The sequence below is a fragment of the Bombus pyrosoma genome, linkage group LG8 (assembly GCF_014825855.1).
Source record: "Bombus pyrosoma isolate SC7728 linkage group LG8, ASM1482585v1, whole genome shotgun sequence".
NCBI lineage: Eukaryota > Metazoa > Arthropoda > Insecta > Hymenoptera > Apidae > Bombus > Bombus pyrosoma.
Genome location: NC_057777.1, coordinates 6316944 through 6342047, shown reverse-complemented (window position 1 = coordinate 6342047; position 25104 = coordinate 6316944). Strand labels below are relative to the sequence as shown.

General features: G+C 41.7%; 2 protein-coding genes across 10 annotated transcripts in view; one reads left to right on the top strand and one right to left on the bottom strand.

The window, feature by feature from the left end:
• Window positions 1–25104, bottom strand: part of LOC122570015 (protein artichoke-like) — a 176645-nt gene that overhangs the window by 24487 nt on the left and 127054 nt on the right. For 4 of the 9 annotated variants that reach the window (XM_043731804.1, XM_043731802.1, XM_043731805.1 and 1 more), the window contains one exon: window positions 21579–21664. The exons of 3 other annotated variants lie outside the window; for them this stretch is intronic. The gene's annotated coding sequence lies outside the window, so the exon portion shown is untranslated. Of the gene's footprint in view, window positions 1–286; window positions 515–10915; window positions 11048–21578; window positions 21665–25104 lie in introns of those variants that run through there. 2 more of the 9 variants (XM_043731811.1, XM_043731808.1) reach the window with 2 other exon arrangements.
• LOC122570016 (alpha-glucosidase-like) lies at window positions 16983–18833 on the top strand. The gene has a single exon (XM_043731812.1). It carries the CDS (start codon window positions 17003–17005, stop codon window positions 18719–18721), a length of 1719 nt encoding a protein of 572 aa, XP_043587747.1. The 5' UTR covers window positions 16983–17002; the 3' UTR covers window positions 18722–18833.

Sequence of the window (25104 nt, the reverse complement as noted above, 5' to 3'; positions counted from 1 at the left end):
TGCGAAGAGCCACAGCGGCGGCTCGTAGCGATACGCACTGCATGTCTTTAATTTATATGCGAGCCACGGCCGCGAGATTTACGAGTGCCATGGAGCCAAACTCCCGAAAGTCGGCGCGAGAAAAAATTCTCTCAGCCCAGTTGGAAAATTCTTCTCGCGACTGGCCAACTAATTAGTTAATATTAGTGAAACCTCGCTGCGTCCGCCGACTCGCCAACGTTCTCACGAGACGTTGGAGAATACTTGGCGGATTAAAGCGATTACTCTGATCGTACGGTGGTTTTACCTTTGGCGATGTCTTGAGCCACTTCGTTTGGCCTAAATCCTTTACGCGACAAAAACGGATAGCCGATACGTAGCTGAGCCATAGGAGAGACGACCGTGCACTTGACGTTCTTGACGGACTTTGCTTTTCTCGTATATATCACGTTATTCCGCTGAATTCAATTATAACATTGATATAGGATGCCAAGTTCTATTTTAATAAGTTTAAAACGAAGCTCGTGTTCGACTTTCGTAAGGATCTATATTGATCCTAACATCATCTCCGATGCCTCACTCGAAATAATCCCTGGTATGATATATGGCTGGTTCGTATTAGACTTTGATTACCCAGCTGGCGTTCTGGTAACCCTCTACAAAGGGTTTATGGGGTTATATAATCCGACCAGCCTGCGCCAGCACTCTTTCGAAGCCCCCGCCGAATCTGGAGCGCTGTAAAATAATGGATAACCGGTATGCGCTAGCTTTATTAACCGTTTTATGGCTTCAGACGTGAAACTCGAACGATTCGTGCTCGTCTTCTCACAATTGAATCTCATTCGGCGCGCAATTAAAGAACTCATCGACGGTGGCAAATGACACCAAGGAACTTTAACAAGTCGGACAGAGAGCAATTATTCGAATTATTATCGAAAGATCAGTTCGTGTTTGAACTCCTTTTAAAATTGTTCCCGAGTTCTTATTTAATTGCGAGGACCGATTTCGCATCGAAGACGATTCAACGTTTCATTATTTCGCAAAGGCAGAAAAGGGTTGCGCGATCATGCGAAAGTTCGGGAAAATTGACGAAAGACTGATTCTAGATTAGATTAGCTTCACGGATTCATCGTCGTGCGTTATCGCGACAAGTATGAAATTAACTCTTTCACGGTATAATCAAAAGATAAAACATTCGAATAATTGTTTTTTCGTCCTCAAGATTTCTTGCTGTATATATTGTTTCGTGTCGCTGTAATGTCATGGTTTCAGATACTTTCGATCTTTCAGTCTATGAAAGAGATAAATTTGAATCTCAACAAGCATACGGCGAAACAACGTCTCGAGTATGCCACGTTAGGTGCTTTTACCGCGTACATTGATCAAGTTTAGAAAAGTTTGACGGCCGTAATTCAACAAGAGAACACCATCAGCGCGGAACGATTAACAAAACAACGGCTAATTATTCACGAGGTATGAATTGCAAGGTTGGATTAATAAAGGATGCTATAGCATCTTGGTAAGCCGTCGGCTGGAATTAAATTTCCCCTTGTAAACTGTAGGTATAGTTTGCATAGCCATTACGAGCCTCCAGAGCCACTTTACTGTTCCGCCTCAGTGTCGTGCTATCGCGGTTCTACTCTGCCGTGTCTGTATTAAATTAGTAGCCATTGCTTTATAGTTTCCGTCGCTGCCCTCTGCCCGTTTCCAATTGTTCCTCATACGAAAATATTTATCCGTTTCGGTGCAGCTTCCAGTTCCAGTCGGATGGCGATTTGTTAAGTTGATTCAAAAACTTGTTTCATTTAAATCGTAATTCCTCTAACATCGGAAACTAGCGGCTGGTCTGCGTGAACTATTTTTGATGCTGTACGCTTTTGGGCACGAGTAAAAAGTTAAGCGAAAAAGTCGAACGTTACACGAATACGGTCAATATTTGCACGGAGCTCGAATCTGTCACGGACACACGAACGGGCCGTATTTCGCTCTGTCTCGGGAATTATTTTTGTAACTGTCACCGTTACGCGAATCTCATAAATCTCTGGGTGCAGCCCGATCTTTTGTTCGTCGTATTCACGGCCTGACAAAGCTGGCTGCAAACGTTCCTAGAAAAATACGAGGTTTGACTCGCATAAAATATCGTGATCATGCTACGATTCAGCTACGATTTAAAGAATATCATAACACTTCTTTGCACAAAAGGATCATTTGCATAATATTCCCTTCTCAATGATACAATAAACTTGAAACAATAACGTTTTTCTCGAGAGCATTTTTCATCGTTCGTATCGAGCCGGAGCGTGCCTGTTTGCATATTTATAACGAACGTTTATTCTCTTTACAAGTTAGTCAGGTTTCTAGTTATTTTATTATTAATACGTATTAATTTTTAGCTACAAAGTGCATATACAGCTAATCCGCAAACACCCAGCGAACAAACCTGGGAATATTCAGAATGAGAATGCACAGTTTACGATCGCTGTTAAACGAAACAGAGAATAAGAATGCGGATCTATTCAGAGCGAGTAGAAGGAGGTGGAGGGTGTTTTGCATTCAGAATGTGCGGTTCCGGCTGGTCTAGCGACCCGAAGACTCTAACCTCGAGTTTGCTTCCTGTTATGAGCCCCCGGTTTCCCGAATTCAAAGCTTACGCAGCCATTGTTTCGCGGTTGCAGTTTGCATATTCGAAATGTATTTGAACTCGTTACTTTTCCACCTTTTGCGGGGAAGTTATCGTGCTCTACATTCCTCTTTATCTCGTGAGAACGCAATTCCAGGTTTACACGTATTGCGAAAGAAATGCAAACTCGCTACTTCGAATTTTAAGGAGAATATTAAACCGTGTTAACTGTGCAATATCCATGATACGAATTCTGGTTAGAAATAATTCCACGAGTTTCGACAATTACGAACGATAATTTTCTTAACTGCATACGAAGCTCTGAAACTCGATTTAATCGTAAAATAAAAAATAAAATAATCGGAAATCTTGTCTTGCGTAAACTCATAGTCGAATCACATCCTGATCAAAAAGTGTCCAAGGACTTCTACGTCGAGATCTTAATTCTTTGCCAGGATAAAAATATCGCTTACGCGATTGCCATTCTTGTGGCAAACTTGGAACATGGAATAAGAGGGTAGCGTGTATATTTTGTTTACTTTTAAGGTAGCCCTGCCGGAAGTTTTTATCGGTAAGATCCTGACGCGATCAATGTCGCGTTCAAGTGAAACTTCAACGAGAACTCGGAGAAGAAGGAACAATTTCAAGGGCTGAAATAAGAGGAAATCGAAAATCCCATTGAATTGAAACTTGGATGGATGCAAAGCACGACTTACCTCGATAAAAATTCTTCTATTTTCGTGATGAATGAATTCTTCGTTATCGTAACGGGGCGAAAGCTCTCGCAATTCAAAGTTCCAACTTAAAGGTACTTTTAATTGGAAAGATTCTCGTTGGTGATTCGCTCCCGCCTAGCTTTTTACCACTCGCATAAATAACGCTTTAGAGTCGCGCGACCCTCATGCTCGAAATACGTGCAATTCCACCGACAGAAGCCGACACACGATCATTAAGAATTCTACCGGTGTAAGCGGAGATTAGCGCCTGGCCAAGTCGTGCGTTATTTAATATGCAAACAAGAAAAATGTAACTATAAAGAAAAGAAGTTTATTGAGCCGAGCCACGCGCGTATTTATATCTGCGTATAATTCAAATTCACCCTTCTCTTTTCAGAATTACGCGTGCCGGTTGACGCATATCCCTCGCAACTTAGAAATTGAAAAGTTTTATTGTACTTTACGAGCCATTGGCTGATCAAGTCGAAGAGTAATGTTCAGCAATTTAATTCGATCGAGAAAAGGGAACGGTAACGGAATATTAACTGCTGTATCGCTCACCGATCGAGTGGGCGATACGTTATCGACGGCCAAGTTGTACCACTAAAAAATTGCGAATAATTCATGGCCAAGCTATCGAGTCGACCAGCTGCAAACATCAGAGGCTGAGAATGAAACGAGCATTGTTCTCTGGCAGTCGACTATTTTCTGCTGCTATTTTCATCGCGTCCAATCTCCGTAATTATCGTGCCGGCGATCCATCGATCGATCGATCCCATCGACATCGATTGTTACCGTTAAGCCTGTACGCGCGTGTATCGTTGGACGCTGCCAGGTCCGCTTGACGAGTAGAGACTAGGACAAGCCTAGTTAAATCGATCATCGGCCACTATTTTTTTTTCTTTTTTTTTTTTTTTCGAGCTTTAACCAGCCTACCGAAGGCTGAGTTTCGCCACGTGTAAGTGTCACGCACCATCGGTATCGCTAATTGCGCCAACCATTAAGGATTCTCCAACTTGAACAATAAATGGTCGTTACGAGTTCTGGGCTACGCCGCGCCGTTGTATAAAGCGCACTTCATCACGGGGGAGGCTTCTTCTCTTTTATCGCAAATTAATTAATCCCAGACAGTTTTCATTAAAACTGCGGGAGACGCGGAGGCCTGCTTTGCGGGATCCGCCTCGAAAGCATTGCTCGCTGCCCTCGCCATCTCGCTCCTGCCTCCTTAGGTTAATGTTTCCGCAGGATTCGATTAATTTCTTTGGTGCCTGTAGTTGACTCGTAGAGAACCCGACTATTGCACGTGTATCGTGTCGTTCTCATATCATCCGTCTCTTTTATTTCTATTCTACCGCGTATCGACGAAATACTTTCTTTTTATACTTCCTTTTGTTCCTGTATTTGCTAATAACTTTTTTGGATACTCTTTCTCTCTTTTACATTCTTTCTTTTCATTATCTTTTGCACGGTTGAAAGAGCCATTTCAAAATGTTTTATGAAACGCGTACAATAGACGCATAAGTTTTCTATGGTCAGCGTTCAAACGTTAGGTTGTTTGGAAAGTTGGTAGCATTTTTCACTATAGACACGCGTATTCTACGTCAAATTTCTATTCGTATATTTCCATACTAAGCTTTTGGACAAATACTGTTTCTCGTACGAAGAAGAAGCCGGAATCGACCGATTATTAAGATTTTGTTCTTTAGTGGAAAAAACACGACTGTTTCTGATTACATTGGACAAATCTGTAAATCTGAAAATCTACATAGAAGTTACATTGTTTAGTGCAAATATGTTAGAAACGTAACATTCGTAATCCCTGTGAAATATGGATATACACGGACTAGATACTCTGTAGTTTCTATACACATTTTCGGATTTGTATCAAACTTCATCGATATAAAGTCGATAATCGAAATTAGCCTTATACGACATAGCCTTGTTACAATGGCAATTTCGAAATATTTCACGGCACAGATAAATAAATCATTGGAAATGTTCCTCTCTGAAAACATTGCTCGTTCCGTGTTTTATTTGTTGGTTTACCAATTTTGACATCGAACGTTTCATTAATAAACGTTTGTCTCATAAATTTAGCAGATTTCATAGCGATTAATCGGATGTGTCCGGCAACATATGGATAACGCGTTGCATATTTTATTAAGCATTGTGTATGCATTTATATTTCCGCTTCATTCTCGGTATTAAACATGTATTACCCTATTTATCAAAGTTTACCGACTATTTAATCAATATTGCGAATCAATTCGTAACAATGGCGAGCGGATATCCCAGCTATAAAAACGAATGGAACGTCGTTCGAGGAAATATCGCAGCGTGCTAACTTTTTAATACGGTTCTCTTAACTTTCGCTCGTTATCTCTTATCATCAGCGAATGATCTATGTATATTGTTCTAGATTTTCCTGGAACAAAAATAAATACTACAGTAATAACGTGTTAAATTCTCGTTAATCAGGTGCTAATTACTCGGAAAGACTTTTTAGAAAATTCAATTTAAACAAGATTCTCGGTTGTTATTTTTGAATTGAATTGTTGTTATTTCAGAAAGCTAGCGAGCTCGCGTTTTTCCTCAGGCCCCCGGCCAAAGTTAACAGAGGAGTTTCATCGAAAAAAGGAAAATCTATGAAAGCAGCCGATTCTTTGCTCGGATCGAGTTAAAGGGATGTTTGCGTGTTAACAACAACTACTTCTTGATCACACAACTTTATCTATCTTGGGAAGCCCTCTGATCTCCGTCGTCGACAGTAGTTTGCCTTCGGAAACCGCTAGCCGGAAAGGGTAGAAGAATGAAAATCGCGCGGCAAGCTTTTTCCGCGAATCCGATTCCGAACTTCGGACTCTCGAGAGGTTTCTGTTCAAACGTTTCACGAAGACGAACGAATCAGCGAAGAAAAGGAAGACAGCTCAAGCAGAAGCACCTCGAGTATTTTTCCAACTCTTTTTCCTGCTTCTGGTAAAGATTGCGAGGAAACGCAGCCGTGTTGCTTTTGACGTTAACCGTGCTCGTTTCTCAAACATTCAATCGAATTTCCTTTGATTCGATTAAGGAGATCGCAAAGTATATTTAGCCGAGAATGTATACGGATATCTTGCAGTAGAATCGGTTAAAAACGTTCGTTTACCGAAACTGTGATTAAGAAATATAATTGGATATTTGTTAACAAGAGACACGAATTCTAAAGGACTTAGTAGCGGGAAGTCTAAAACTTACGATTCTTAGTTTCTCCTTTTTTCACGTGAAACTAATTTTCTCTCATTCCCCTTTGGCCGCAAAGTTATCGCCGTGTAACGACCCGGCTCGGATAATCGATCGCGATTTTCTTTCACGCGGAAACTTCAACCGCGTCTGAACGTTTATGCAAATCCTCGGCAGCCTTTAAAAGGCCGAAATTAGGTTAGCCTCGTGGTGATCTAACGATTCCGCCGTCACGAAACCCTCGCTCCTTATTTCTCTACGTCGTAAACTCATTTGGGTTAAACGGATTTTCATGGAAGCCTCCAGCACACGCCATGCTTTCCACCATTGTAATAAAGAACCATACCTTTTTTTAAATATTTTAAGGTATCAAGTTTATCCACGATAGATGCGAAGACCACAGACAAAGTACATCACATTACTGCTTTTTCTTACAAGGGAGTAATTTTAAAACGAAGAAGATACTCTTCCTTTGCTTTTCGTCGGCATTTTTGTGTCTTTTAATATTCTTGTTTTTTGTATACAACCTTCTGAATTTATTATCATCTTTTTTTTTTTTGCTTATCGTACATTGTTTCCTTTTCCAACTGTAGCGGCGGCACATGAATTAACGGTAGATTCGAATCGGGAGAGGCTCATATTGTTGTGCCTTGGAGTGTCAACGTTGTTTTGGTTTGTTAGATTCAAAGGTAAACGAACTCCGAACAAAATATTATCGCTGTTATTTGTAATCGTCAACCGGAGTTATATTGGAATTTTTTATAATACCACCGGTCGATACAAATAGACGAACGTGCCCTCTAGGACAATCACTATAGCGAGTTATTATAGCGAGTCATACAGTCGAATAGCGAGCGTAGAGTTGAACAGTAGCATTGAGCGTATATTTTAATATACACTGACTATTACAATTTTAACACTCGTCTGTTGAATAAACCAACACGTCTAATAAACCAACACGTCTAATAAACCACCTGACAACTATAATACACGAAACGCTTCTTTTCAGATGCTAGTATTATAATGAGAAAAATGTACGAAAATGGAATTACCAGGCGCATTTCCTGCGATTTTCCCGTGTAATTTAAGCGCTATGTACGTAATCATGACTCGGTGGAAATCGAACGAAACACAAGTGTTTGAGGTATGTGGACCAGAGAATGACAGTATCGAGGTTGGAACTTGCTCGTATTCCCAGTGGCGGTTGAAAACGGCAGTCGAAACTGAAACTACGTGGGTACACGTATTATTGCATTTGAAACTATGCCGTGTTCGTGAAAGATATTTTCGTAATAACAAGACGACAGTTGCAGTTAGTATCTCGATTCGTACACTGGAGGCTGGCTAAGCGTCGCCGTTTGCTACAGGTTGCCAGTAGCGTTCCAACGATGATAGCGTCTAATTAGAACACTAACTCGCGAATTCCTTTATTGGAATCGCTGTCTAACGACGCAAGCGTGGCAAATGATTGTACGATTTTATCGAAAACCGACGAGAAACGCGCGTTGCATAGAAGGCAAACGATTTCGAATAATCTACATTGCTTCGGATAATTTTCGTCTATATTCGTAACGAAATCAACTCCTAGCATTTGTCTCTCATTTTAGAAGCAAAGTGAGACAAATGAAAGAGCTAAAAGCGAAGAACAGAGAGGAAGAGATTAAATTAAAGTCGAACAAGGAAGCAAAAGTAAAGGCTTTAATTTCGAGTCGACGGGAAAAAAGTATAATTGCTAACGATCCACGTTTGGCTGGCTGTTAACAAACGTTTCTCGGTATGCGCCGCTTCGCAATCAACAGCTTGGAGTAGCGTAGAACGGTTCAAATCGAGCACGCCTCGTTAACCATTTTCGGTTTTTGCCTTCTACCCGAATGAATCGAGCATCGAGCATCTTTCGAGGACGATGCCAACGACCTAACCGGAGTCAGAATCGGTAGCCGGTCCGATGTAATTGCCCTTGCTTCGAACTGCTTTGTTCTCTCTAATCGGCATTAACATTGCCTTGATGTTCGTCAATCTGACGGATAGACGGTGAATTCCGTTTGACGCACCTACTGTTGGAATGCGAGCCCCCCAACAGTTTGGAATCCGGCCATTTTACGCTACAATAGTAATCGCAAGCTCGATCGTGACATCAGACGGTCATCATAGCTCACCAGATCACGGTCCTGACAGCTTACGTTCAACGATGCTTCCGATAAATTTGCTAATCGGATAACGAAATTGACTAAGACTCGATCTAAGACTATCTACGAGAGAAAGTTCTGGTAATTCCACGATCGTTATTGATTTGTAACTTGAAATGGAATTATCTGTTATGCTAGATTAGATGGAAAGTTTCCTTGCTTTTGTTCTTCGAAAGAAAAGAAATCTATCTTTCACGATACTTCTGTGCGTATCGACAAATGCGTCATGATAATTTTTTGCTCTTGGCCAGACAATAAGTTACATTTCTACAGACGTCTTTAACATGATTTATCGATTCATACTATCAGTACATTCAAGTAATCGTTCAGTCATTTTTGCAGCCCTTTTTTTTCTATTCACCACCGTTTATTGTAAATCCTCCACTAAGATAGTAAATATACAAACAAAACCTCTCGTCAGATTTTTGTAGTTAAGCTAATGGATAAAAATATTTGTTGTTCTATAGCTTACGATCAATAGTTATACTATAACAGATAAAGCTTAATCTAACGTAAATAAGATTAATCTCTACAATGTAAGATAACTCGTGAGTCGCCATATCTTTTTTCTTTTTTATTAAATATCGCATGACATTCGAGTGATAACATTTTTTCGTTCCAAGGAAATCCAGAAGCGAAAGGTTCGACCCTTGGAACGTTTGAGCGGAACGATAGGTTAACTGGCACGTACGTACGTACGAGTGGAAGGTTTGCAAGAAAACGGAAGATCGGTTTTTGAGAACGTTCAGCCGCGACGAATTTCGTTCGACTACGGTAAAAATCTCTTTTACAAGATAGAAGGAAAAGGGGAGAGAAGCGTTCAAGCAGTTGCTAGGCGAGCTTGTCGAGCAGCAGAAGTGCGTGAACAGCGTAGACCTGGATTCAAGTGGTGTCGAGGCAGTGCGTTTTAATTATGGCCAGCCTGCTTTTCTAACCTTCGTCAAGCACGTCGTGTTATTAGACCCGAGATTATTCCTACTAATTATCTTAATTACGCGTGCCTGCAAACGGCACAGCTAAGCTAAAACCGGCGACCGCGTATAATTTGGCAATTTCGAGTTGAATAAAAGCCACAATACGAGATAAACACGTAATTTTTTCCCTCCCTATGTACACCCCTCTTTTATAAGTTTTAGGGCGCTTATAGAAGGTCAGGTGACCGTAAAACGTTACGAGGAGAATACTTACTAGAATCTGTATGAATTATTATGGTAACTGAAATTTTATGCGAATTAAAAGAGCGACAGGTTGCACGAACTTCGATAAGCGAAGGGTCCATAGATTCAATGTTGTAATACAAATTTTTATCACCGATGAGATTTTATTATCTCTTGCTCGTGTCTTGTATTTCAAATCTATTGCTACTTGCAGCACTTAGCATGGCTGTACCTTTTATGATGGGAGAATGAAAGTTTTCGAAAGGAACGATACGTTTTAATTTATATGATATTTCATTAGCCATAAGTCAAGTAAAACGACAAGAGCCTAAAGTTTCAACGTTGAGTTACAAGCCACTAAGCTCGTAGTAGATAAGATTTTACTTCGATATTACTTTTCCTGCGTTATAACGGCGCTGCAATGCAAGAAGTTTCTTAATTACGCGTTTCTCGGACCCCGTGTGATCTATTCACGGCTAGAAGGTATAGTATTTTAAAGCGGTGTATATTGCCATCCCGTTGACCATTTTCACGTTAAATACACAGTGTCGATGTCGATTTTAATAGGACATTAGCCAAAGTGGATTAAATTTATCGCGTTGAATATGCTGCACGCATGGCTCCATATTCCACTTTCGTTATTCTCGTGTCATCTATTCCGATATAAAAATACTGGAAAAAATTTGAGAATTTGATATTTCAATTTTCTGGTTGTCGGTTTCATATTTGAAATAGAAGTACTTTGAATGTGAAAGTACGTATAATGCTCATTCCAGGAATACAGCCGCGTTAAAATTCTCCGATATTAACGGGCTATCGATCCAAGAACGGTTGCCAAGCATCGAATATCGTCGTAAACGGTGAATAAAATTTTCCCCTATTTACGAAGCTCCGATCAATCGATCGTCGACCAAGCCAGCCGAAATTTTGTCGCGAAAAATCGATATATCACGATCTCCGCGACGCTCGAGTTTCCGGGAACGCGAAACTCAACTCGGGGATCGACGAAACAACGTTTTATCTGGCAGAATATCTCACCTCGTTTTCGGCGAGCGATCGTGCTCGTCATTCAGACGCACTTCCACCCCCTTGAATAAGCGGCAGGCTGCGTTGCACGATCCCTCGAGCATCGTGCAGCATTTTTCATCGGTAGCTTATAAATATCTTCGTCTTTCCGTGGTTTCTTCCTCGTTTCTCTAGCCGTGCTTAGCTACAAAGAAATTGACGCTCGAGACGAAGCTCTCCGTTTCATCCGATGATATACCGTGATGCTTGCAAGGTATTTTTCAATCGTGTCGATCGTACGATTTCTGCTCGTCAATAGTTGAAAATTATCGCTTGAAGTGCGAATTTGAAGTTTAATCTCTCGTTCAGAGAAACGAGTTTCATTGAAAGAGAGGAATAGCCGTGTCTTCCACTTCTATTTTAACGAGCTAGCGAGAAATAAATATGCATAAAGTCTTTTTTCCTTGTCCTTCGCCAGACGTCTAGCAAATTATTATTCACAGAATCGTCTAATTTTCACGTCAATTGTTTACTGTCAGCTATTCAGCCTTAAAGAAACGTCACATTCGTATATTTGCTCGACGCCCTGACACGGATACATTTTTTACTCACCGTTAATGAACAGTTTTAATTGGAACAGCCATTTTACTGTACATCATTCGCGAAGTGGTGCGCGCGTACAACCACTACGAATTGCACCGGTAGCTGCACCGACGGCTGTCGAAACGGTGGAAAAAGTAGGAAACAGTGGCAGTTCGGTAATTTTGCTTGACTTTGTTATTAGAACGACCTCGCGTTCGAATATTTTCGCTATCTACCGATTAATTTTTCGAACCGCTGACATTTCTATTCCCGGTTCGCGCGAGATTCTATCACGGCCGTATTTAATTTTATATCTAGCAGCTGTACCTACAAAACTGGCCGCGGCAATTTCCATTTGAGAGGCGGTGCGGCCTTTAGAGACAGTTTTTAGTCGAAAATATGAATTGCAAAACTTATATATACACTGGACCGCGTCGAACGCGCTGGCGAGCCACTGTGGAAATTGGACTTTTCGAGATTGCGAGTCTCCTGCTCAAGGAATATCCATGAAAAATTCCTCGGCGCGCAGATACATCGGAAAAAGCATTCGATTCTTGTCAATCGAATCTAATTCACTTTTACCTTTCCATCGTCCTTAATTAAATCCTAGCCTGGCGGATATCAGAGCGAAGGAGAAAAGTCGGGAAAGATTGACGCCGACAACTTTACGATCGTTTCGAATCGTTTTCTTTTGTCGCTCTTTGCATTTTCAATTTCCGCCGCCCGGAGCAATTTTTCCTATTCTCGTCTAACTTCGGACAGCGTACGCGAAGTTTGTTCGCCGAAACACCAAGCGTCCGGAAGGCAGCAAAAAGATCCACGGGGGAGAGCAAGGGGCAGAATTGAAACACACGAGAGCGAAGAAGGATTCGGGACGTGGGAGTGCATAAAGGTTGGCAATCTTCACAGTTTTACCGAGAAACCGCCACCAACGTTATTCCGGAATTACAGTGGACGCGCGTTGTTCCGACCGTAGCCACTTTCCTGGCACAATGTTACGTCTAAGCTAGAGACGCCTTTGTCCGGGCGAATTCTTCACAGCTAACGAAAACCCTTCAGCGCAGCCGACCATCGTGCTCCCATCTCATTTTCCTCGCATGAGATTCTGTTGCAGCCCCAACTCACGGCTTGTCTGACTCCACGACCCGGTGTAATGAGCTGCCAGACATTGCTTCAGACTCACTTAGAACCGGCCCAACGAAATATCTCAGAACAACGACCACCAACTGTCCCTCACGAGATACAGACACGGAGCTAACCTTTCTGGTTTCAATGAAATGTAATTCGTGCTTTTTACGTACATGCTGCTACGCATCGGTTCTGATGAAACAACGGCGTTAAATGAAAGAGAAAAAGGTTGTTCGCGCAAGGGTGGTGTTTCGAACCCGTGTGTTGCAGCCATAAATGACAAATTCTAGGCGACGATCGGCGAGGGATATAATTTATATTTATCGAAATAATTCGTTGTTTCTATTATTCTAATGCGAGTAACAAATGGCGATTTCTTCGCACCGTCCAATTTCAATGTTTGTCACTAAACATAACGGGGCAATGATCACGAACGTGAAATTAAATTTTTCCATTTTCACAGGGCATAGATGACATATTGCGTACTCGCGTATGTCGCGACAATTATTCGAAGAACGTGCTTTCATTTAATTTCATGGTATTCCAACTATGTTGATTTACCGAATGGACTGTTGCGTACTGAAAATTTAATTAGAATCGCATTGCCTGGTCGCGTGTTGTGTTTTCGATAATAATGCATGCGCGGGTTAATTAATTTGCAGTCCCGAATGCGCGACTGTTTAGCATTACGTGTGTAACGACGCTTTCCCCTGTGCCCGAGTTCCGGCTATTCTCTTTCGTCCCCGGCAATTTGTTCAATGCCTATCGGAAAGTACAATGCGTTTTACGCATTCCACGAACCAAAGAAATAAAAAATCATTTGAAAAATACGTGTACAGCTTTTGGAAAAAGAAATATATTTTAATATACTTATTACATTTATATCTATTATCTCCCTGTTTTTTAGTGTTGGTTATTAATTTTCATTTATATGATTTACCAAATGACCCGTTCAGGAGCCATACTGATCAACTCCATGGATGGAAAAATAGAGGAACGCGATGGTGTTTCGAATATTCTTTAACGTTTACTTAAAAATTTTACAATTATTTATGTCATTTATGCGAATAAGCTTGCGAAAATAAATTAGTTATCGTTTTAAAAACCTTACGAAAAGATAAATATAAGTGAATGTGATATGACAGATAAATATTACTTGAAAATCAGTTTTAATTTCAATCTATTCTTTATATTTATATTCATCGACTATATTACGTATATACCTTCTTGTTTTTTTTTTTAACGAATATAATATAGAATTGATTATTAATTTTCGTTATATGATCTTTGAGATAACAATGGACGAATCTTGGTGCGTATGTTCATTGAAAAATGCTGGTCTGCGTCGAATGAAAGTCGGGTTGCAGAAGGTGGATGCAGGAAGGAGAAGGAGAGGATTATCCCTGAAAAGAGTTGTGAGACAAAGTCCTATGGAGTAGCGAGCTACAACCGCGAACGAGGGCTAATAACCTAGGAAGTTAATTACGGCCGTAAACTGCAAGGGGGTTGTTTGACTATCCCTTCGTAGCAAGGGTGGCTGACATAACGTGGCCTCGTTATAACAGAGCCGCGCTAATCCCTCGTCTCGCATTGCCCTTTCGAAGCGATCGCACATCGTGAAAAACACCCTCTCACCCTGCGTGCCGCAAATCTATGGAAATTAACTCGAAACCCCGACTTAACCTACGGCTAACCGCGTGCTAACGCCTGCAACTTTTTCCCATAATTATTCTCCATATTCAAACTTTATTTTGTGATCTGATTCTTTAATGCGTTTGCCTTCTAAATTCGTAAATTCGATCGGAGATTAAAGCTCCGATCGGACCAAATAATTTGAGATGTTTTTATCAAACACAAGGATTCGTTGAGGAACGTCTATCAATTCTAACACAAGCTTAGTTACAATTTATTTCTAACTTATGTTCTCGAAGCTTCGATGGTATCAGACATCGTGAATTACTAGTATTAAACAAAAATTAACGCGTACGAGCTTCACTGCGGATAGATCAACGGATGATTTTACTTAAAGCTTCAGTTTAGCAGGTGATTATAAAGCTCTCGCAGAGAATATTACTTACCGCAATTATTTTGTCCTACAGGACTAATTGCAGGGTTGGAAAAATGGCTACAAAGTTTGGTATTGTTATTTCTATGGTAAATAATGAAACGACTGCGATTAAAACGCGGTCCGAAAAAAGTGGAACATGGTACTGAAGAGACTGATAACTACGAGGGAAGAACGAATGTTTACAGTATGAATAATTCATTGTTTCGGTGAAATTGCCCCCGGCACCGGTATGAACAATGAATGAATGCAGTTCGCAATAAGCCAAGAAGAAAATTACACGCAGAAATAATGCTATGGCGAAACTTTGTTCCTGTGGCGCGGTGCCGGTTCTACACGAGTACCATGTTAGTCCTTGCTTGTTGCGAAATCTACGGGCATGTATCTTCCAGCGTAAATCACGAGCAGAAATATTGCATTCAGCCATTATTACTGAGAATTTGTTCTATCCGCATTATTAAACGACAGAGAACCATCGTAATCTCAAGCATTAATTAAGCTTAAACGAAAGTTCTAATTAAACGAAGAAAACTTTCTTGTTTACCAGGTATAATACGCCTCCTTGTGTACTAACTGTTCGTCATTTTTCTTTCGTCTTTGGCGTTTGCCTGGGAGAAATCTACATATAGATGTCTGATAATGGAAAAAGATCACTTTTCTGACAAAAATCGGATACTGGACCGTAGTTCCGGAATCGACGCGGACCATGTTCTATTTCAGCGGTGTATCGTTGCCCGCGTACCACCAAAACAATGCGTGTCAGAGAACATTTTTGCGACCGATCCGGAAAACGTTTCCTTTATCCGTGGCGCGCGAGCCGGATTGATCGGTGAAAAAAATAGGCTGTGACTCGCTTTTTTCCCCTAGCTGGACAGCGATATCATTCAAATTTGATGAATATTGACAGTCGGTAGGCGCTCTGGTTGATTATCTTTATGCGCGGTTTGTTTTACAAACCAACGTTGCTAATGGCGTGCGTGCACACCAGAAACCGATTGAAAATTTCAGCGTTATCGAAGTTTGAAATTTTGATAAATCGTTTCGAATTCATTGCGTGGATCCAAAAAGAAAACTAGGTCACGTCGCACTTTAACCGTCAAAAAGAGAGAAAAAAAATTGATAAAACCCTGTCAATTCCTCGATTGACTTTCGTCCGACTCTTTATTCCCCTGTGAATAATACCGATAGCTGGTTCAGTTGCTTTTCTTTTCTTCTCAATTATGAAGAATTGTTATCAAGGGTGCCGGTTATAAAAATTCTGTTTCCAATACGATGTATGGACGTATATTGTGGCGTGCTACATTTTATAGAATGTTGTGTCATTCTTTTGTCGTTACGCGTTCTTCTCGTTGAATATCTCTATTTGAATTTGAAACTAACATTGTTCGATAATAAATTGTACTCCTCTTTTTCATCAAAACAACGTGATTTCGATTATCTATTTTGATAGATACCCGTGTCGGTTCGATATCGCGGTTTAGAAAACGTAACTCCATCTGACAAAATCGTTCAGTTTAACAAAAATAATCTTTTATCACTTATATAGATTCTTTAATTAATTAACATCGAGTTAATGATAGCAATTAGAACAGGATCATGGTATTTGGAAATATTACAAGAATCGAAGCATTTTCGCGTCGTTAATAATCGATTCCTTACAGATACACAAAAGGGGGAAGATTGCAGTGATGCAGATGGCGAATTTATTTATTATAATTATTATTTATATGACGGTGGATCTCGGGCCTTAAATTGGTCTTGGTAAAAAGAAAATAAGAAACCGATCTGCTAGAGCGTAGCTGGTCGTATAATTAGTCGGGACACGACAGAAACGAAACCGGCACGCATAAACGTCTCGAGAACACGCAAGGTCGTGTGGTTCTAGCTGTTTATCGTCTTTCGAGTGGCTCGGCACTTCGAGGAATCTTATCGTGAGTTGCATTCCGTGCAATGTACTCTACTCATTGAAAAAACTTGCGATTTTTCACGATAAGAAATCGAAGCTTCGATGTGTTCTTCAACGAAAGGAAGCTATCGAGTGTGAAAAAATGTTTGAAGATATAAGAAAGTATAGAAAACAATTTCGATATGGAAAGTTTCTTCCCCAGGAAAAGTCAGAAAGCAAAAAAATAAATTGATACAGGGTGTATGATAAAAGTCAAGTATCTAACTATCTTCTCGTTATCGTTGACTGCTACTCGAAATGGTATTATCTTTGATTAATTGAATAAAAAATATTTAACAAACGCGATTTCAGATAATCGAAATGTACAAGTAAATAGATGATTAATATCGCCGCGTACTATAAAGAGCGATCCGTGTTCCTCTTGGTTCAATAGTCCATCATGTTTCGACTAACGATTACAACGTGTTTCTTATTGTTCGCGCTAAGCGCGGCAGTAGACGTGAACTGGTACAAGAATGCCATCGTGTACCAAATCTACCCGAGGAGTTTCAAAGACAGCAACGGAGATGGTATCGGTGATTTGAACGGTATCACCAGCAAGCTAGAGCATATTAAGGACATCGGTGCCACTGCTCTCTGGCTATCACCAATTTATAAGAGTCCACAAGTTGATTTCGGCTACGACATCTCCAACTTCACCGACATCGAACCCACTTACGGAACTCTAGCAGATTTCGACAAACTGGTAGCCAAGGCCAAGTCCCTCGGGCTCAAAGTGATCCTGGACTTCGTACCTAATCATAGTTCTCCCGAGCATCCCTGGTTCAAGAAGAGTATTCAAAGGATCAAGCCGTACGACGAGTACTACATCTGGCGTGACGCCAAGATCGTCAACGGGACCAGACAACCGCCAAACAACTGGTTGAGTAACTTCGGAGGCTCGGCTTGGGAGTGGAACAACGTTCGCAAGCAATACTATCTGCATCAGTTCGCTGCAGGTCAACCAGATTTGAATTATCGTAACAAAGGTTTGGATCAAGAGATAAAGGATGTGTTCACATTCTGGATGAACCGTGGAGTCGATGGTTTCCGCATTGACGCCATCAATTTCATGTTTGAGGATGTCAATTTTAAGGATGAACCGAGCGCAAACAGAACCGATATCCCTAAGGACGACTACGACAGTCTGATCCATATTTACACGTTAGATCAGAACGAAACCTACAACACGCTCAACAGCTGGAGGAAGCTTATGAACGACCACTCCAACCGTACCAATTCCGATCCTAGGCTAATTCTCACGGAAGCATACACCACTCACGAGCGAACCATCAGATATTACGACGCTGGCTCCAATGTTCCCTTCAACTTTATGTTCATCACGAGCCTGAACAACGGATCTACCGCGGCGGACTACAAAAATCTGATAGATAAGTGGGTGAGCACCGTGCCGAGTGGCAACGTGCCGAATTGGGTCGTGGGCAACCACGATAACCATCGCGTGGCGTCCAGATTCGGCACTGGACGAGCTAATATGATTATCCAGATGGCAATGGTCCTACCTGGTATAGCGGTTGTTTACAACGGAGACGAAATCGGAATGGTAGACAGACCATTCACGTACAAGGAGACTGTCGACCCAGCCGGTTGCAACGCTGGTCCTGCCAGATACTTCGTGAAATCCAGAGATCCAGAAAGAACACCGTTCCAATGGGACAATAGCACCAGCGCTGGATTCTCCAATAGTACGAAAACCTGGTTGCCTGTGCATCCCAATTATAAGACCTTGAATCTGGAAGCTCAGAAGAGTGCAGCTAGCTCCCCATATAAGCTGTTCAAACAGTTAATGAACATAAAGAAACGACCAGTAATCGCAAGCGGCTCCTTAAACGTTGCAGTATTGGATAAGCAGGTTTTGGGTATTACTCGTACTCTAGGAAGCGAAACTGTAATCGTTCTGCTCAATTTCGGCAATGAACCTGCCACTGTAAATGCTAGAGCTTCCCTGCCAGTTCCTCCTGCCTTGGTACTTCATGCTGCCGATACTGATTCCCATCCTCGTCCAGGTACCATGGCTTTCACCAATTCAATAACCGTTCCCGCATCTTCTTCCGTCATGTATACCTCTCCTAATATATATCGTTCCATGAATGAGTAATTCTGATTTTGCATTTCTTTATGGGTTTTAGCAACGTTGACGAATCACCTGTACCATGTTATTAATGTATTGACGATCAGTTTTTAATAAACTTTATTCTATTTATCTCGTTTTTATGGTTGTAATTTTTTAATTGCGCAGTTCCATTCAAATCTATTTCGGTGTTATTTTCCAGAAATTTTTCCATCTCTACGTAGAATTATTCGCCGATAAACCTCGGTTCGAAGTAGACAATAAACTTCCGACGCTTCCCTGCAGCTTTTATGAAAATTTAACGAACCTCCAGCATCACAAGTAGCGAACTTCCATAATTATTTGCGCCAGAAATGGCAAAACTACGCGAATATTAAATGCAAAATCCTGTTAACAAGATCACGACTGTTTAAAACAAAGTGGTTAATTGTACATTACAATTTTTATCGCATCGCACCGTCGCTGTTGTACGCTCGTCCGATTAAAAAGCTCAATCTCCGCTCGCGCGTGCAATATCAAGCCTCGCGATTTTTTACCGCTCATCCGTTCCCTGCTGCGGCATTCCAATGAATAAATCAATGACTACATTTTTAAAACGTGGCGAATTACGTTGGTTTCGTATCGTCAGTGAATGGCAAATTTCGCCGCATTTTAAACGGCAGCCCTTGACGGGGAGAAAAGTCGTTAAAGTATAAATTTAGAATCGACCGCGAACTAAATCAAGGTATCCGATAAAAATAATTAATTGGAAACGCAGCTGATGGCGAGTATTTCCAGTCGAATTTTCCATGCCGTAAATTATGGATGAATCAGACGCGGTTAAAATAGACTTTCTCTGTTCCCTTTTCTTTCACCGATTTCCTCAGCTACGAAGAAAAAGCACCGCGGCTGTCGATCCATAGCTCGTTAATTAATTGTCCATTTACGGATTTAATGTGATTGCATTATTTAGCGCGGCGGAACTCGTTCATGAATTTTCGAATATTCATAGAATAATTACATCGTGGCGCTCTCAAGCCGCGGGAAGAGACGATCACGGTAGAGATTTTATCTTCCGTGGTAATGTACCAATTAAAAGTACCGCGATACCTGGCATTCACGGAATTCCATAGGACGAAAAAGGAGAAAAATTAGTTCGCCAACTTGGTCCGTTAATTCTTAGCATAATCCGAAGTTCTTTCGGTTATTTCTTGAGAAGCAGCTTTCTTCACTTCCGGAAATTGTTATCTTCGAACGTTTTTCCCTTTGAGCGTTCGCCCTCTGTCAAATTTTATAGCCAAACTCTTGATTCGTAAAGTGCACCGTTTTCAGGTAGTTAATGACGTTAGCAGGGTAGAATAAACCATTCGGATAAGTCGTGTCGCGTGAATCGCAGCTAACAACCTTGGTAACAACAGACTCAATTCCTAGAAATATTCCGTCAAGTTGGTAGAGAGAAAGTGGAGAGCATTGTTTGGTCGTTCTCTGGAAGACGTAGCGAGTGAGAGGGGATGGGCGTGAGGGGCGGCTAGAGGCAGCATACCGTTGGAGGCCGTATACGCATACGAGTGCCTGAGTGGAAATTCTCAAGTTTTCATGCAGACAGCCTCCAGTGTGCACCACCGCGGCGCTGCACCAATCACGTTGAGTGCACATTCTTCAACCTATCCTCCTGTCTCTTGTTCCCGTTATTTCTCTTCCTCTTTCAGACGTCGCCGAGACACTTGGAAAAGGTGCGCCCTCGCGCACACCATCGACTTCATTTGTATACACACGTTGTATGTATTCGCAACGTGCTTTCGCATCCCGTCGAGAATCGACGTAGACATCTTTTTCTCTTCTCTGATCTTTCTCTCTTTCTTTCCCTCCGGCCTCTGTTCTTCCGGCATACGAATTAAGCTGCCACTTCTCCAAGATAGGATCAATCATCGGTGGTTTGTTTCTCTCTGCCCTCTCAAGAGCTGAAGAACAGTTGTCGCGATAAATGATAAGGCGCGGTCGACCGATCCGCGAGTATTCCATTTGAGTTTCTGTCATGCCTCGTTCAATAGACCGTGCCTGATATGGTGAGCGAGAAGTTTGTCCTATTTTGATATTAACACGTGCATCGAGCATCCAATTTTCGTTATCTACGATGCGTTCGTATTGTCACGGAAACAGTTGTTCGTCGGTATAATGAAGAAAACGGCGTTGATAACGACAAATTTAATCAGTTTTCGTCACTGGTCGTGAGGCAAAGTCATACCTCCACCCGTTGACGGAGTACCGAATAAGAAAGTCCTCGATTTTCGTGGAAGCACGCGAGCTATATTAAAACACTTCCCGACAACATTTCATTCCCGGCTAGGTTGCATCGTAGTCATCGCTGGCGTTCCAGCGTGCGCCCAGCAATCTGTACCAAATATTTTGACGACGAACATCCTAGAAGTCTCATCTTATTTGCCGCGCGGTAACTCACAGGCTCTTAATTAATTCGCGGCCTCCTGCTGGCCTCCCTACTCCCTCGCCTTCCGGCGACGTCCTTCTCTCTTTGCAGTCGCTTTCGACGCCTATTTCCTTCCTTTCGATCCACGGACCGTGAATTTTCGCGCACAACTCAGGTCGCCGTTTCAAAGGATTGTCCTGCGATGCAATGCGAAGAAAGGAAAGAGAAAGAAGGACGTTGCATGGCGAAGGGTTGCGTACGTTTCACAAGCGCCACGTGAAAATCACGCGAACACCGAGGACTCCGTGTGTTCTTTAATTAATCCGTTAGGGAAGAGAATCGAATTTCGTGAGCAACGTCGACGTCGTAACCCTCGGCTACGGTTATCGGGCGACAAACGTTGCCTCGTTAGCATAAGAGAGGCTGCATTATCATAAAATCGAAACACGTAACGAGCGAACTAAAAATAGTCAAACTCACCCCTGCTCGTCGCCTGAATTCTATACGGGGGTGACTATCCTTGACTGGTTGAACGAGCCTCGTTGCCCGATACAGAGTCGATGTACCTGGAACGTTAACGTAACGTATAACCTCAAGATATTTCTTGCTCTTTAAATACCGAAAAAACGAATTAAGTTAGACATTGATTTAATAAGGCATTAAAATTTACAATTAATACTTCCATACTTGACATACTATATATTATACGGAACATACAATAAACGATGAATGTACTTCTTTTCGATCAAATTAGTGTTGCATTTCAGCGTTTTATGTCATCTTTGTGAAACCATCCAGGAAGATGTACTTCTATTATTATCGATCATTAAAGAACAATCATTGCTTAGGTTAGGATAAACCGAAAGAAATCAGTTTCGAAAGGCTGAAGATTACGTTGCTTTTGTGTCATTCTGTACTACACGTACTTCACCGTCTCGCTTTAAACGGGAATTTTCAATCAGCGTAGAATGCATCAGGACGATTATGGAGAGGAGCACGTGCTCCAGTGCGTTTCCAAGGATTCAGAGACGCCTTGCTCACGATTCAGTGATAAGCTATCGTTCCATCGGTAAATAGCGAACAGGGATCCCGATTGTTCTCCCCTGTTTGCCGGCGTGTGAAATGTCCCCCGTGAGAGCGTCGATCGAGTGTATTGGTTTTCCCGATCGCGACCGGGGGCAGGTCATCCCATATTGACCGGCGGATTTTATACTCGGCTCGAATCCAATTATCCTGAATAATTTATCGGCGAATCACAAACGTTAATGACATCGGGCCGAATTAAGCGAGCTTTCGAAAAGTGCGGCGGCGACCACCAGTACCGCGGGAGAATACGTTTCTGTCGCCAATTAGTATTCATGTCGCGGATAAAGTTCCCATTTTTACGTCGGACCGGCACGCCGGCCAGTTCGATTATACGCATTGTACGGCTGTCGACGCGCATTTTCGAACCGACGCCCACGATAACCGACCTCGCGTTCTCGCGTTTTTGATTGCTTTTCGATCGGCCACCATCGCATGCCATCCATCCCACCACTGAATCGTCCGCGTTTTCGCGATCATGCGTTTTTTCTATCAAATGTTCCACTCTGATGCTCTTTTTATCCATAATTGACTTTGAGTACCATCCTCTTTCGACTTGCCCGATCGAACGTCCGCCATATCTATCAAAGCTTTGTTTAGTTATCGCGAAATCGCCAGCAGTATTCTTCTTCTTGATCCTGGCTCGTTCATCGAGATCACTCATCATCTTGGCAAACCTATTCCGACGAGGGTGCAAGAAGCTTCACAGAGCGAGGAAGCGATCGTTCAACGTCGTTGACAGGGTGGCGGCACAAAAACTAGGCGACGGATGCACCGAGCCCGTTAAACGGGAAACACTTTAGCGGAATTCGGAGAAACCTGGCTTCCTTCCCGAGGAAAACCGGTCTAAGTGGCTCCGAAATTCTAACAGACGCCGATGTGCCTAAAGTATTAGCTGCTATTTATCAGTTAACTTTCTGTTCTGGTCGACACCTCCCAGGGAATATCGCTTAGTCAGTGCTGGCCGGGGTTCGGGTCGGTGAATAGGGACGCGAGGGGAAGCTAAGAATCGAGCTCGAGAGGAAACTTTACCGTTCCGCGGAGATATATCTTTGGACTTCTTTCGTTTGACACCGCAGCGGAAGCTTGGTTCGGGAAGTTTTAATGATTCCTACCAGACTGTTCCTTTATACGTCAGGCAGATACTTCGAGGAGCTGATGGATTTCTGCAAAACATAGGTTCAATTTTTTTCGAACAGCTTCTGCCCGAGAATGACGCGTAGAAGAATTTACGTAGAACTCGATTTAATGCAACAATCAATTTATCAACCATAAGCGTGACAATATCTACTGATATTTATTACTCACTAATTTTATTTTCTAATTAATTTATGATAAATTTTTTATTTCATTTCGTTTAGTTATTTTATTCGTGGACTCTTATTATACGAACTGTTTGTTTCCCAACGAATTGAGATAAATATGCAGTTCTATTGCAGACAGGTTTTTTAATCTACGAGCTCAATGAGGGAAAGTCAGCAAGCGAATCCTCACTTTGTCCACGCCATACGCTACAGTTAGTTTTGTTATATTTTATACTTTAACTCGAAATGTTTCCTATAATCCGTAATGTAACGTTTCGCGTCACGCATTTTCTGTTTACCAGCGCGAAACGGAATTGCTAGTTAATAAACAATTAAATCCACCAGCTTCAACCACGTTTTCAATGGGTGCCACTTAAACGATCCGTCAATGAATTTTCTCCTCCATTTCTATTTATTTCGTTACGTAAAATATTTCTTCCAAGTATTTTGTTCATAGGTGAACTCAAATCGAAGCGAATTCTAAATTGTCGATCTAAATTCATTCGGCAAATAGAACAGATTTTTTCCATCTGCGTTGAAAATACTCCGGGGAATCGAAATATCTGGCGGATACGCGATAACTAATAAAACGCGTCAGTGATTTTTCAGCGATTTCGCCGCGCGTAAATGTTTTCCTTTAATGAAATTCGATTTCACCCTCGTCGCCTACCTCCTTTCTTTTACGCTCTAACTTTTGTGTTTACACGCTTCGGCCCGTTCCATGCAATGGATAATAGTTGACACGCATCGTCCGCTGCGTTTGCTCTTTCATTGGGTCTGTTTGCTCGGATAACAAAATATCCACATACATATTAGGTTGTCCGAAAAGTGTCTTTCTTTTATAGACACGTCTTTTACGACAATGCATCCTTATACAAACATGAAACCTAATCTGTCGAACGTTGTGATCTTCATTTTTATAGAACAAAATAAATCATATGTAATGCGATAAAATAATATAAAACGAAAAATGTCGTGCATCCATTATTTCCTTAAAAAACGAAAGAAACTTTTCCGACGACCTAATATTTACTTACGCGAATTCAGAAGTGAATCGCGCGTGCTAATTTTTTGAAATTCAATACGTATAGTATAGCGTTTCGGGTAGCATTCTCGTCATTTAATTACGCGTCAAGTTGGTTGTACTCCAATGTCGTTGAACAAGTTTGCAAACCAAATATGACCACGACGTTAGTCAGTATGGGCACGTACAGTGTATCTAATTAGTCAGTTAATTAAAGATATTCAGTGGTGTTCTCGGTTGAACGTGGCAAGGAAACGAGAAGTGGAAACGTGGCGACGATAGTATCAAACGTACCATTTTTAATTCGCCTGTCCGGCGTGTTTGCTTTATTCCTCTGGAGAAGTTAACGAACTTCCCTATCGCGTTAAAACATTATCAGTCGGAGGCTTTACAGCTCTGGCTCGTTGTAATGTCGTAAAGTAACTTCGAGTCGTGATATTGTCGCTGCGACGCTTTTATGGTTAATAGCGTGTCATTTAATTATCATAAACGCGACCGGGCCAGAGAGTTTCCAGCCGAGGAACTTTTGTTTTAAACGCTCTGTAACGAAGTTACGACCGTTCATTGAAACGTCTCTCTTTGAACGTCGCGTAGC

Bases quoted from the DNA above. Each gene is read 5' to 3' on its own strand.
- LOC122570016 (XM_043731812.1), top strand. From the start codon at position 17,003: ATGTTTCGACTAACGATTACAACGTGTTTCTTATTGTTCGCGCTAAGC.